The following is a 13,281-nucleotide window of genomic DNA, read 5'->3' as shown; positions in this document are numbered from 1 at the left end:
ATGTGTGCAGAGTCTTATTAAAATCCATCGTGTCTATTAAAACTAACAAAATTGTTCGCTGATTGTCGATTGTGTACTCCTGACCTAAGACGTCGCCGTTTTTGCGGAAAATCTTTTCCACGCTTCGAAGCGCAGAGCCCACCACGAACGTTTTTCTGCGGGTGAAGAAAGGGGATCAGAAAGGCAACTGTAACATCAATGGCTCGTTTCTCACAAAGCGGCAGTCGTCATCGGTGCATCGTGGGAGTGATTGCGGAAACGTCTGCCGTTGTTGCCGCCGCGTTACGTGCGTGCATAATGCATATCGCGTGACTCCGTCACGGACCTGGACAGTTACAACGTGTACACGCGTAACAATATCGCGTATCGGGGGGAATCTCTTTTCTGCCGGCGTCTGGCATTTTAATCGAACCCGCGAGGGAGAAATGGGATTGTATATCTCGCGGTCGGGCTAGCGTAACGAGGCCCCATTATAAAATGGAAGCCATTCGCTTTTGCGAGCTGAGACGAGCCCAGTCCCATGGAGTTTCTTCATCTGCCGAGCCACGTCCATCGTGGAAACATTGTATCGTAAGTGGAAACGCGTCGCAATTACGCTATCTACACGCGGATCTGCGCTAATAACGAAGCAAGCGGCTCGTTATCGCCGGAACGATTTCGCCAGTCACCCTCGCGAAGTGCTTTCGACCAACGAAACATAGTTGCATTTCCGGGATCTGTGTTAAAGAGTTCCAGTCGTTTCGCTACCTGTTTTCTGCATCCCGAATACCATTACGAATTAAATTTATAGTCTGCCAGGCGTAGGAACAAGGTTCCTAATTATGTATACCGTGAATTTTTATCGACGATATCATATCGGGTGCGTTACGTTGAGCGCATTAAGCAGACTCTAATTAAGCTTCTCGTTAACTCCATGCAGATGATTCTGTGGCTGAAGTGTGAATGGAGTTTGACAAGAAAGAGATAGTCTCTTGGAAGGTTGTCGGATCAATGGAAGACGAGGCTCAGAGATTAATTGAAAATTCAGTGAAACGTGATCCACAGAGACGACACGAGTGGAAAAACCACGCCGAGGCAGGCACGCCCGCTGTTTTACGAGCTGCAGGTTCAGCACGTCGGCCAATTACACCTTCCACGGTTAGGTGGTTCCTCTGTCTTAACGGGGCAGTTAGTGCCAACATAAATGTCCCTGCTGCACGCTTTTAATTGCCAGCTTATAGCCTCGGCCGCGATATACGTCTGGGCGGGATAAAAAGAGGCAAGGTCGCGAGACGTGGAGGCCGAAGCGAACACTGAACGAGGTCGATGATATTCTCGTTTTACAAATTGCTCTGCAGCGTTCGCGTTTATGCAAAAAAGCATCGCGATTATCATGGTATCTATATTCGCCGCTTAATTATCGAGCAACGCGATACTTGATAATCATCGCGTACTGTGAGTGAAGCCTTAATCCGGAACAAGTGATCCGTGTCGAAATGTTATGGAAAATTTGTATGGCGATTAAATGAATTGCTCAACGTGTGTAGAGTGATTTATGTAAAACGATCGATACGACAATCTTCGAAGATAATGGGCACACCTAAAGGCATTCCGTTCTTCAGGCCAGCTGGTACTAGCCTCTTTGTATGAAAAGGAATTCTTTCTCACTCGACAGATAAACTTATCTGCGTTTCAGTCCCCAAATTCTGGAATGGAATTCCGATGTATTTTGTCAAGACGACATTATCTAATTAAGATACCTCGTTTCGTCAAAAGTTTCCCTAATAACCCACCCCGCTCACAAAACAGTGTCCTTGAAACGGTCCATTATCCAGATTAAATACCTCCCAAAACTCGAGGCTATCACACACGTCCAAAATCGTCTAAAATACAAAGATCGATGAAGTTGACATTCGCTTCAGGAACAGAGGGAAGACGATCGATCAACGGTCGCGATCTCTACACGCAGTGCCAGGCTCGAACTCGGTCGCGAGCTTCCCAGCATCGGCGCTTCCTCGAGACAGCAAATAAGAAAAGTTAACTAAGACGTACGCCCTGGCTCATTAACATCTCCCCCGAGAACGCGTTCGCGCGTTCCCCGCGAATTCGTTTCCGCTGCCGAGTCGGGCCCAATATATTTTAATTAACGATTACGCCCGTAAATATCGTTTATCGGCGTCGTAAGTCACTCGCCGCGGGGATATAACATTCGTTTTCGGCTGGGGCCGCGTGGGTGTGACACGGGGGCCTCGGGTGGACGCGAGACGGGGCTCAGGTGGCCGGCTGGCCCGATAACTCCTCGCCCGAAATAGGAATACTCGAAATTCGGTTATTAATTTGGTTGGTGGGGCCCACGGCGGGACGCTGCGACCCCCTCGTGTGTGTCAGCCGGGGTTGGAGCCTTCCTGGCCTCGCCCTTGGGTCTCCCTTGAGACAATGGCCGCCCGCGGTGCCCCGATGTCCCCGACGACGTCTCGTGGACCCCCGTCGAGGCAGCGCCACGCATGCCCGCCGTTTTACTACTATAGAGACGTCAGATATCTTTCCCCGTCATTTCGTATTCGTGGCCTCGCTCGGCCCCAAGGGCCTGGTCGGCTTTTGTGCCCGCCGCGGGCCGAGTTTTCATCTTCGATGCGCGAAACGCGGCCCCGATACCGATCGCGGAATTTTTACCGGCCAGTCGAGCCACTCGCGTCGCGGTGGACTCTTTTGCCTCGATCGCTCGGCCGAATTTTAAGGAGGACATTCTGTACGAGCTGAAATAGCTACGAGGAATCGATCTTTTTAGATACTTAACTGTGGAATGATTGGAAGAGCTAATTGATCGTCAAGGGCAGCTGATGTTTTTATATTGGTTCTGATAATGCTTTGCGAATGCCAAGCTGGTTCCTCAAACAGCGATGCTGCAAGCAAGTCTACTCTACTATGCATAAAGCAACGATGTTACTCAAGTGACGACAGGAAGTTGATCGAGAAGACCACGATGACCATAATTTCAGTGTATATCGCGCGACAATCGCGCTTCATTATGCAATCGGTTGCGATAATCGCGGGAGGCTGGAGCGTAGCGATACAGATCTGCCGCTTAATTGAGACCTAACCCGCGGGCCTCGATCTCGCGATTATGCCGTCTCGTCCTGTACGCGAAGATACGCGCGCTCGGCGTTTTGCCCGATCTCTGGCCCGAGCGGCGCATCGAAAGCGCACGAAAAAGGAACTCGCCCGATTTATTGTGATGTATCGAGGCGCTGACAAGAACAGCTGTGCGCACGAACTGAGCCTCGAAGCGCAGCAGGAATGGATCTCCGCCGCGGGAAACAAACGAACGATAACGATCCCTGGTGTTTTGCGCCATGTATGATGTTATTGTCGCGGTCGATCGCGATTTTCTGGCGGAGAACGCGCGCGTCCTGATTTATCGTGACTAGCAGAGGTGAGCTGCTCGTCCCGCGAGCGCACGCGAGATGGGGAACGCGCTCGTCGACGATCGCGTGCGGTCCTCGCTCTTTTCTCGCGACTGCGATGCAGGAAGAAGTTTCACGATAAATTACACCGGCGATCGTCGCTTCCTCGCCGCGAGGATTACCATTACTAAGTAATTAGTCGACGATTCTGCGCCGTTTTCCTTCTTCGTGGCTAGTTACGCGACCGATTCAATAAGTAGCCGTGTTCACGCGATATCATCTTTGTCCGTTCGTACGAAAATTAGCGATTCGTGCGAGTAAACGCTTCGGATCCTCCCGGGGCCACGATACAAAATGTTCCTTCGCTTGTCGAACTCCGCTTCGACGTTGCTACGCGAAGACCTTGTACATCCACAAATTGTGTACATTCAGCAAGAAAGCGACATGCAATGATACTCTTTGAACGTACGACCTCGGCCGAGGTGCTTCGACAACGTGCAATTACGAACGTAAGAATGCGAATGCTACTTACACCCTGAATTCCCGTCAGTGGCGAGGATGTTCGTTGGTGCATGTCGAGAAAATGGTCCCGGGAATATGAAACAGAAAATGTGGATTAAAAATGTCCGAATTTCTTGCATTCTCTGTTGCGTTATGGAAGATGTTGCATTAGTTCAAAATTTAGATTTAGAAAAATTAATAAAGTTTTAAATATCTCTTACAGGATAAGACTTGCCTCGAGCATGTGTTGCGGCTAGTGATGGTTCCAGACCACTTCAAATCATTTTGACTCTTAGGGTGTGAACTCATTACCGTCACGTCACATGAACTGACGTTCCATGCATACTATAGCAAATCCATGGTGTGAGCCGAGGCTTTTCCCTTGTTATATGTCTATAACAAGTGAGTCCTTGTTATATATTTACTATAATATAAAACAAATTTACTATAAAATGTAACATAAATTTACGTGACGTGATAGTAATGCGTTCGCACCCTTATTCTATCTTCGAAGGGGTCAGAGAGATTCGAAATAACTGATCTCAATATAAAAAATAAATGATCTAATAAATGATCTCAAACCCATCATTTGCCTCGAGACATATCGCGACTCAAGTATCATCATGTAGGAGATGCCTTAGACTCATTTGCAATTTATTTACAGGAACTGGATTAGCAAATTCCAGTTTTAAATTTCAGATAATAATTCGTTTTCTTGAACTTTCGATGAGGAAGCATAACGACAAAACCCCAAATTTTCATTTATTCTACTCTTCGGCGAGCATAACCGCCAGCCGAAAGCAAACGATGGCGATGCAGTTAGCAATAAGTGAAACGCGATACGCGCGCGACTTTCTTCAGGCCCTGAATCGGGCTCACCGCGACGGGAAAGAAACCCGTTCGCTCAAACTGCACGGCAGAGCCTTGGATTCCGTCTTCCTCGCAGCCGATACTTTGCAACATTTCGTGATAGGTAATGACCCATACTCACGGACGTCGGATCCTGGAACAGAAAAACCATCGAGGATGCCAGTTAAATGCGTTGCGCTCTCGATCGAAATCCCCTCGGTAGTCGCGAAACGTTTAATTTTCAATTTCGCGGACCTCTCCCAACCACCCGATTCCCATTCTCCCTTTTCGAACGAGCCATTCTCGCTCTTATTATCGCTCGTGAAAAACACGACCGGTTAGGATTCCATGCGGATCATAGGCAGGTGAGTACACGACGAAATCGAGGAGGCATTATGTCGGGGAATAATGATCGGATTGTAATCGTCGAGGGGACGGAAGCACCGCTTTTGCCCCCGTGCTACGTGCATAATGACCCCGGCAGTTTTGAAGTATAAAGACGTTCAATCCTCGTCGACAATTTGTTATGCATACCTCGCTGGACGAAAATTGCGTATAATTCGCCGCTAGTTACGCGTCCCACCGATGGCCTCGGATTCGAAACGGGGCCCGCATGAATGTAGATGTTCCATTTAAAAAGCCATTTTCGCGTGTTTAGCATAATACGTAATCGCGTGAATCGGTCCACTGGACGGTCCCCGAATTATTCGCGGCCCTCCTTCGTCGACGTCAGTATCGGCGTTTAGTAGTTAACCGTCGAAACGATCCCGAGGCCCCGGCGAAAAAAGGCGTTCTTCAAGATCGAGTCGACCGCGTTCTCAGAACAATTTGTATCCCTTGCAAACGAGCTCGCGCCCGGAGAAAAAATTCCTCTCTGACAAATTATTCGTTAAATGAGATAAATACTTTCTGCGATGGCGAGTCTAAGGTAGAATAACCTTGAGGTACATAACATTCAATACTTTATGAATAATAGAATGAAACCGAGAAAGACAGGGTAGCGAAGTAACTAATTTTTCTAATAATTATTAGACGCGATGTAGTAATAACAACAATGTACTCGTCACGGTGCTTCGCAGAGAACGCAAATGAAGCTCGCGGAACACGGGCCAAAGTGCACCGAAATTCCCGAAACGGGTCGTGATTCGTTTGTTTATGGAGCCTCAAAATGTTCTGTGGCCATACGTTTTCGGTGACAGCGAATTTCGTGGACGAGGAAACGAGCTGCGGTTTTCCGACTCGGCCACGTCGAGTAACTCCTGTTCCGTTTAAATATTCCATCGCGGAGCCGGCTACACACCGCGGAGATACCATTCCGCGCGCGGTTCAATCAGTCTACGAGGGTAAACAGCCATTTCGCGTCCGCGTAATTCGCGCTCGGCCGTTTCAATCCTCTTTACTCTTCGCTGGACAGTTTTACCGCCTTTCGACAATCCCGCTCGCCGGTCGGCGCGATGTACGCGCCAGCGAGAGAAAAAATCGCCCTCGAAACGTATACGTGATCCTAGGCGCGACGGATCGCTTCGAATTTTATTGCCTGACGGGACATACCCTAGAGCCTGGGAAAAACTGGCTGACGCTGGTTCGCTGCTGTTGTTGCTTTCTTTCCAGGGACAATTTTTTTTGCCTGCAATGTAGGGATTCGACAGCTTAGGATATACGTTACACGATTACCTACGAAGGCGAGAAAGTGTGGAACTGTAAATGCAAATATCAGAGCACTTTTATTCAAAGAATGGTAAATGTAAGAGTATAACTAGAGTTGTGCTTAACCCTACTACATTCTTCGGGTCTTTTTAGATCCAATTGTGGCTCTCGTTATTTTTGCCAACCTTCTTAATTTTGAGAAACATGTGAAGTAATTATTGTTTATATTTATATTTCTGATTCTTTGATATTATCCATGGTAGTAAAAGCTCAATAGTTTTATTCAAAATGACATGTTGGAAGTCATCATTGTTTTCCACGAGATTCTCAAGAGGAATATAGAAGGGTTAACTACTGACACTCAACACAACTTCTTTTAACAACCTCCTATCTATTCATTATCTACTCATGGATCGGCTTGATGTAACGATCGATACGTTACACAATTTTTCTTAACCCTTCAAAGTACTGAAGATTCTCCCACAGAACCTCGGCGAGGATTTCTCAAGCTGCATCACAAGCCTCAGCAGCATTGCAGCGCAACGCGAGCTTGCCAACAGGACGTCAGTCAAAACGATTGAAAGGCGAAGGAGCGAGCACGTATACGAAATGCCAGCCGGATGCTGAAGATTGCCGGCAACGAGAGTTTGCACGACTTTATAAAGTCGAAGACCTGTGTAAAAGGGAAGAGGTAGGGAGAGCCAGAGAGAAGAGGGCAGAGCGGCTCGCCGCAAGATCAGTCAGGCTCCCAGCGGAATTTGAACTTTTAATAATAAAGCGAGGGAGTCCCGCGTTGTTACGTTATACGACGGAGGGGTCGGGGACGCCAGAGGTTGGTGGAGGCGAATTAAAGGCGGCAGGAGGCTCTGGTTGTCCCGAAGCATCCTGGGCCAGGGCAAACCGCAGCACAGGCACCGCCGCCACCGCGTAATTGCCCGCTCTCGCTTGCCGCTCGTTCGATTGATTATTATTTTTGCGCGGCCTGACCCACCGTGACCCCGATCAGCGCGTTCATCGCTCGATCTCATCATTAAGGGAGCCCCGAAACCCTTCACGGTGGACAGTATTTCCTCGACGCACGAATTATTACCGAATTACTCGGCGGAACCGTGTGACGATCGGGTGAGATCTCAGGACCCTGATTTACTGCAATTCGTTGCACTTTGGGTATTCTTATCCAGGGAGCGAAAAGAGGGTCAGCCGTTTTTGGAATGAGTGGAAGATTAGAGGGGTCGATGAAGTGGTTAAGAAGGTTACTTGATTACCAGTGTAAGCTGATAAAGCAAATTATAATCCCATCATTTCACAGTCGATTTCCGAATATCACGAGGACTCGTCTAATTTGAAACTTACAAATTGTTACTATCTAAATGTCAGTACTGAGATGAGTGGAAAAAGACGTCTCCGAAACTTCGACGTGCACTTTAATGAGTCTCTCAAGCGCGTTACATACTCGGACACGAGAGAACTTCTTCACTGGCCGATCGGTGGCTGGCTATTACCTTTATACACCTCGACCCAGCTGACCTTAATACATCGATCGTTGCCGCTCCTTGAATCATGTTATTAAACCGCTTGATCTTCCGTGAACCGTGCCTGAGAAATCTAGCGGGAACGAAGGAGGCTCTTTTTTGAAACAATCCCCTAATGTCAAAATAAAAAATTGACGTGTAAATCTGTGTTTATAAAACTGATTTGTTGGATGACTAGCTTTAGTCCAGATTCATAAACAATAAATTAGTATGGTGGGTTCGTTCAAAAGAACTTAGGACACTGTTTGTGCATACTTTCTAAATCAGAGTTCAAATCGTAGCTTCAGCTCGTGAAAAAGCTAAGGGTTGTCTTCATTTCCCCACTAAAAAACAATAATAAGTACCTATATCTGTGGTTATAACGCAAAGCGACCTAAGTTACATGTTTTTGTTTCCCAGAAATTGACGTTTAAAGTTTTCAACTCCAATAATATCTTACAGACTTGTGTTATCTCTATCCCTTATTTTTGGATGAAACAATTCTTTTAAAGTCCTTTCTTCTTTCTAAAAATATAAACTCTATATTATGGATATCAATTAAGGTCTTTACACGAATCTCGAATTTTTCCAAAATGTGACATAGGTCACTTTGCCTTACAAACAGATATAATACTCGGAAAAATCTAAACGTTAGAGAGACAATTCGGTACTCACAGCCTTCCTTGACAACACATACTACTCAGTTCACAGCCTTTTTAACTGCTGTAGCCTTTTAAAATACATTACTTACTTATAATCTTATTTATAAAACTTATTTATAATCATGTTAAACCCTACTAAACCATTAATTAAGGTGATCAATTAGGACAAAAGTTGGATTCAAAGCTCCTAAATGCGCAGATAAGATGAGAGCTCCCACAAGTGGCAATAATTGGGGAAACGGTCATAAACGACACGCCTCTTTTTCTCGGGTGTGGGGAGCAGAAGCTACATAATTCGATTCACGAGGGAGAACTCGAGTAACGAGCGAGAAAACCTAGTAGGTTCGCGGGAGGAACACGACGAGCCGTATAAATAAAAACTCAACGGGACGAGAGAGTGCTCGCGTGGAATTCCAACATGGGGAGAACTTCCGCCCAGTGTGGCGCCCGATGATAATTGCATTTCTGTCGCCGACAATGTACAAACTGCAGAAATTTCTCTGGAGACCTGTTTGACAGCTCGGCGAGAACGAAAAAAAAGAACCTTCCGAGTGGTGAACTTTTTCTCGACGGATTCACACGCGTTAAATATTCCCAAGCAAAAAGTATCCCTTGATCGTCGTAGTGTCGAAAAGTGTAACGCGAATCGTTATCGGGTCAGGGAATTGATAAGGGGCGATTTATCGCGTGGATCCAGCGCGTAAATGTATCAGGCTCAGATACGACCGTTCAAAGTAAATTATTCCAAATAAATGAGCGTATCCCCGAGTGTCTACAACCCGGAGACATTCGTTTACTCTTAATTAATGATCCGCCGGCAAGACGGCGGGATTAATTGCGCGCAATCAGATCGCAGTAATTAATTACTTCGTGTGTTCGGGGCCACTTTATTTCACGTTCTACGAGGATGGAAGCGCAACTGAAATTGCACGGAGCAGCGGTTAACAGCAGCTCCTCTTGCTGAAAATATTCAAGGTAACGTACGCGTGCACGAGTCGCAAACTGGCTGCCGCTCGGCTCACTGCATCTCCTGACTCGAACAGTCGATTAATCGGCCTGGCTGGGGGCAACGAGATCTTTCCTTCTTCTATCAGCGAACCTCCTGAACCGGTTCCAGACAAATGCAGATAGAGACGCTACAAATTACAATGGTGTCGCTGTAATTGATCGAATCGCAAGGCAATCGGAGCTTACGCGATTAGGGAATCATTCAGGTCTTCAAATGCCTGGCATTATCCCTTCTGTATGATAGATTATAGTGTCCTGTAGTAGTATTTCCCTCTGCAAAATTTGCCAAAATTTTTAATCATATCTCGCCGTTGGAAAAATTGCAGACCACAAATTATCGATGTAAATTTGACAGTCTCGTGTGTGTAAAATGCAGCACTAGAATCGTGTGAAGATCACGAAGATGTAAGGATCACGAAGTCTTCTCGTTTCGTGAACTGTTTTTCGCAATAAGCGTAATTATCGTTCACGCGGAAAACTCGGGAATGGAACGGTTCCTGTGAGATGGAAAATTGCGTTAGACTGCTAACATATACGCTACGTATCCCTTATTAGAAGCGCGTTTCGTCTTTGCGTGGGTACAGGAAAATGGCTGGCTTGTAATTACGTCTTCAATTACGCGGGGCTCTCGTTGTAATAGCGCGCGATTCCTATCGGTAACCAACTTTCTAAACGAAATGTTCCTCGGTTTCTGGTGCAATCAATTCGTTGATTGTTGGGAGAAAGACAGATAAGAAGAGACAGGACACTGGTAAATCGGAATCTCACGCTTTCGTTCTTAATACCAGCGCCATATCGTATGTGTCCGATCAACAGCAACTTTCGGAATAATAGACGATTTCTAACTTCAACGACCGTACAGACACCATCTTCTTCGTGTTAGGTATCTATTGACTCGTCTTCCCCATAAGAATCAATGATGAATTTACGGAACATTTTTGATGGATGATGACATAACTTTAGGATTAAATTCACGACACAAAAATGATGAAAAAGCAAAAAAAGACCAGGTCAAATTGCAGGTAGTTTGTTTCTGTCATTTCTATATACCTAAGTACTTGTTTAATATTCATCTGAAGAATACATTAGAGAGGACTATGGAAAGTATCTACAGTGGTTCCGGGTTAGTTGACCGAAATTTCCTCAGGACTGTTGGCCGTCTCTATCCCTACCACTTCTTGCAAGTAACTTCGCCAAGTGTCTTCAGCGTGACGAATTTAAAGTAAATAAGCGTGACCTCTCTGAACGAGACCCTTTACTCATTATGTCGTATATCGATACCTCACTCCCAGTCATTCTTTATTACTCTACCTATTTATCTATTCTGAGTCGAATAACTCGGAGAAAGAAAACACTCGGGAATTCTTAGAAGCAGACCTCCCGAAATAGTTGGCCAGATCCCGAACCATGGCCAAGAAATGCAGAACCACTGTGTTAGATAAGTATGAACTAGGTACTAAATGTAGGTACTTTAGAGGAAACGCACTAAAGAATAACCAATGCTTTCATTTCTTCTAATACCAAGTATGCCTACTCGATGACTTGTTTAACGCTCAACCTGACAAAGTTTCATGACTAAATATTCCCCAGCAAATCAGCGTTTCGTCCCGATCTCCCCCATCCAGATTCAGGGATCAATTGGACGCGCTCATATTCCTCTGGTAGGTTCATCGACGAGAGGGACCGGAACAAGGTGGATGTGCGAAACGAGCCGAGCGGAACCGATACGTTTCATCGGGAACGAACCAAAAACACGTTCCTTTGTGTGGCTACAATCGGGCGACTGGCCACCCCCGGTGGAATAATTTCAGTTTTGCCGGCCGAACGAACGAGTGCACGCTCCCTCCCCCATTTTCATTTCTCCACCTCCCCTGTCCCGCCGTTTCGTTTCTGCCCGTGGGCGGATCCAGGATGGACCTAATAAATTGTTTGTTGTAATTAAATGAGTTCGAGGGAATCGTGTAGGGCGTTTTGGAGGGATACTAGCGGGGCGAAGTGGGTCGGGGGCGGATAGGAACTCTATATATAAAGGAATAAAGATGAACGGCCTATGGATGGGCCGCTATCTGCGCCGCTGGAACAGAAACACGCTCGTGCCGCGACAGCCCCTGACAAATGACGGCCCGAGCGGGGCTATTGCCGCCGCCCCAGCAACCCCTCCTCTCCCGTCATCAACCCCTCTTTCCTACGCCCCCGTAGTCGCTCTCTCTGTCCGTTCCATGGGGCGATCTACCGTTCGCCACGCACACGAGCCATCCCCGGCACCGTTGGGCCCTGGTCCATGATTAAACAGGGGGGGAAACGAAATTGAGCAACGAATATTCCGAGGCGCGCGCGCTACCCCGATAAACCTTCGATTGCCTGTGAGCGACGAGTTTTCAGCTTCGTCCCCTGGAAATACGCCGCGAGAAAAGCGATCCTGCGGTTCCCTCTCAAGAGATTGGGACAAGGTGTTTGTTCTGATATAAGTACTATAGTCTGCAAACTGAAACAGCCAGGGTGATCGTCTAGTTGTATCGTGGATAAATAATTCTCGTAAATAATAATCGTATTTACCCGTTTTTATGTATTGGCTGGAGAATTTCTATCACGTGACCAGTTGCACCAATACGTCAAAATCGGCGGATCGCACCTTTCTTTCCGCGATACGAGTGAAAGATTGCTCTTTTCCACCGGCTGTTTCAGCTTGTAGGTAGTGAGTCAACATCTCGTAACTCTACAGTACCTACAGTGAAATAATAGTTCCTTTTTACTGCGCTCCGCTGACAAGAATAGTTTCGGAACCAATAAATCTATATTGCTGTCAGGACTCTTCTTGTTAGCAGAGCATTATTTACCTACAGGTGTCAAAAAGTGTCAAAATAATTTTTTTAATTATATCATCACTGCTCTCGTAGCTCCTGGTGAAATGCATAAATGAAATTACCACAAGCTTCGTGCACTAAATCAAAAAGATGAGGAGGAAAGGAGGATGGAAGGCGAGAACGAATATCCCAAGCGACCGTTTCACAGGGCATTCTATTTGATTTGCAATTCGAATCGGTGGCACTCGCGTAACGGGGAAGGGAAAGACGCGGGAGAGTTCGTCGACTGCGAGGGTATTCAGAAGCTTTGGATACGAAGAAGAGGGAACGAAGAAGCAGCGAAGGAGGCAGGAAGACGAATCGAAAGTCGAGGTTCCTCGAAAATCGTGGTCTCAGAGTAAAAACGCAATCACGTGTATCGCTATTCTATCGATATACGAATGGATATACTGGCAAATTGATTCTCAGAGCTTCTTCGCTTCCTTCCATCTTCTTGGGTCAACCTTCATCTAATCGCAATCGCGACTCGCACAATCCTGTCCATTTTCGACCCCATATCGCTTTAAAGCGCGAGAACCGAGATACGCGCGACAGAATTCTGGCCAGATTGACGAGGGAAGGGAATGAAAGTGATTTTTGCCGCTTCATTGTGACCCTTTTACAGCTGACACCGCGCGAATGGTAGAGAAGGGTGACGGAAAAATTGGAAAGCTGTGTGAGAGAGAGAGAGATGAATTTATTGGACCCGCAAGGGATGCCGCGGGGAGAGCAGGGAATCGTGGCTCGAGTGGGAAGCGAGAGGAAAAGAGGCAAAACGCGACGACCCGATGGATTTGACAGAAAGCTTTACAAAGCGCTGTCGCGCTATTTTGTATTTTATTTTCGAGCGGCACGCGGATTGGACACGGACGTTAAC

General features: G+C 46.6%; 1 protein-coding gene across 2 annotated transcripts in view; it reads right to left on the bottom strand.

The window, feature by feature from the left end:
* Window positions 1–4,176: 4,176 nt before the first annotated feature.
* The window catches only part of LOC143188106 (uncharacterized), a 73,841-nt gene continuing 64,736 nt past the window's right edge, over window positions 4,177–13,281 (bottom strand). For both annotated transcript variants that reach the window (XM_076392167.1, XM_076392168.1), the window contains one exon: window positions 4,177–4,887. In XM_076392167.1, the coding sequence (XP_076248282.1) occupies window positions 4,789–4,887 (99 nt within the window). In that variant the 3' untranslated portion in view covers window positions 4,177–4,788. The remainder of the gene's footprint in view (window positions 4,888–13,281) is intronic.

Source organism: Calliopsis andreniformis, chromosome 2 (assembly GCF_051401765.1).
Source record: "Calliopsis andreniformis isolate RMS-2024a chromosome 2, iyCalAndr_principal, whole genome shotgun sequence".
Classification (NCBI taxonomy): Eukaryota; Metazoa; Arthropoda; class Insecta; order Hymenoptera; family Andrenidae; genus Calliopsis; species Calliopsis andreniformis.
Note: the sequence above shows the minus strand (reverse complement) of the source record. Positions and strands in the feature narration are given on the sequence as shown.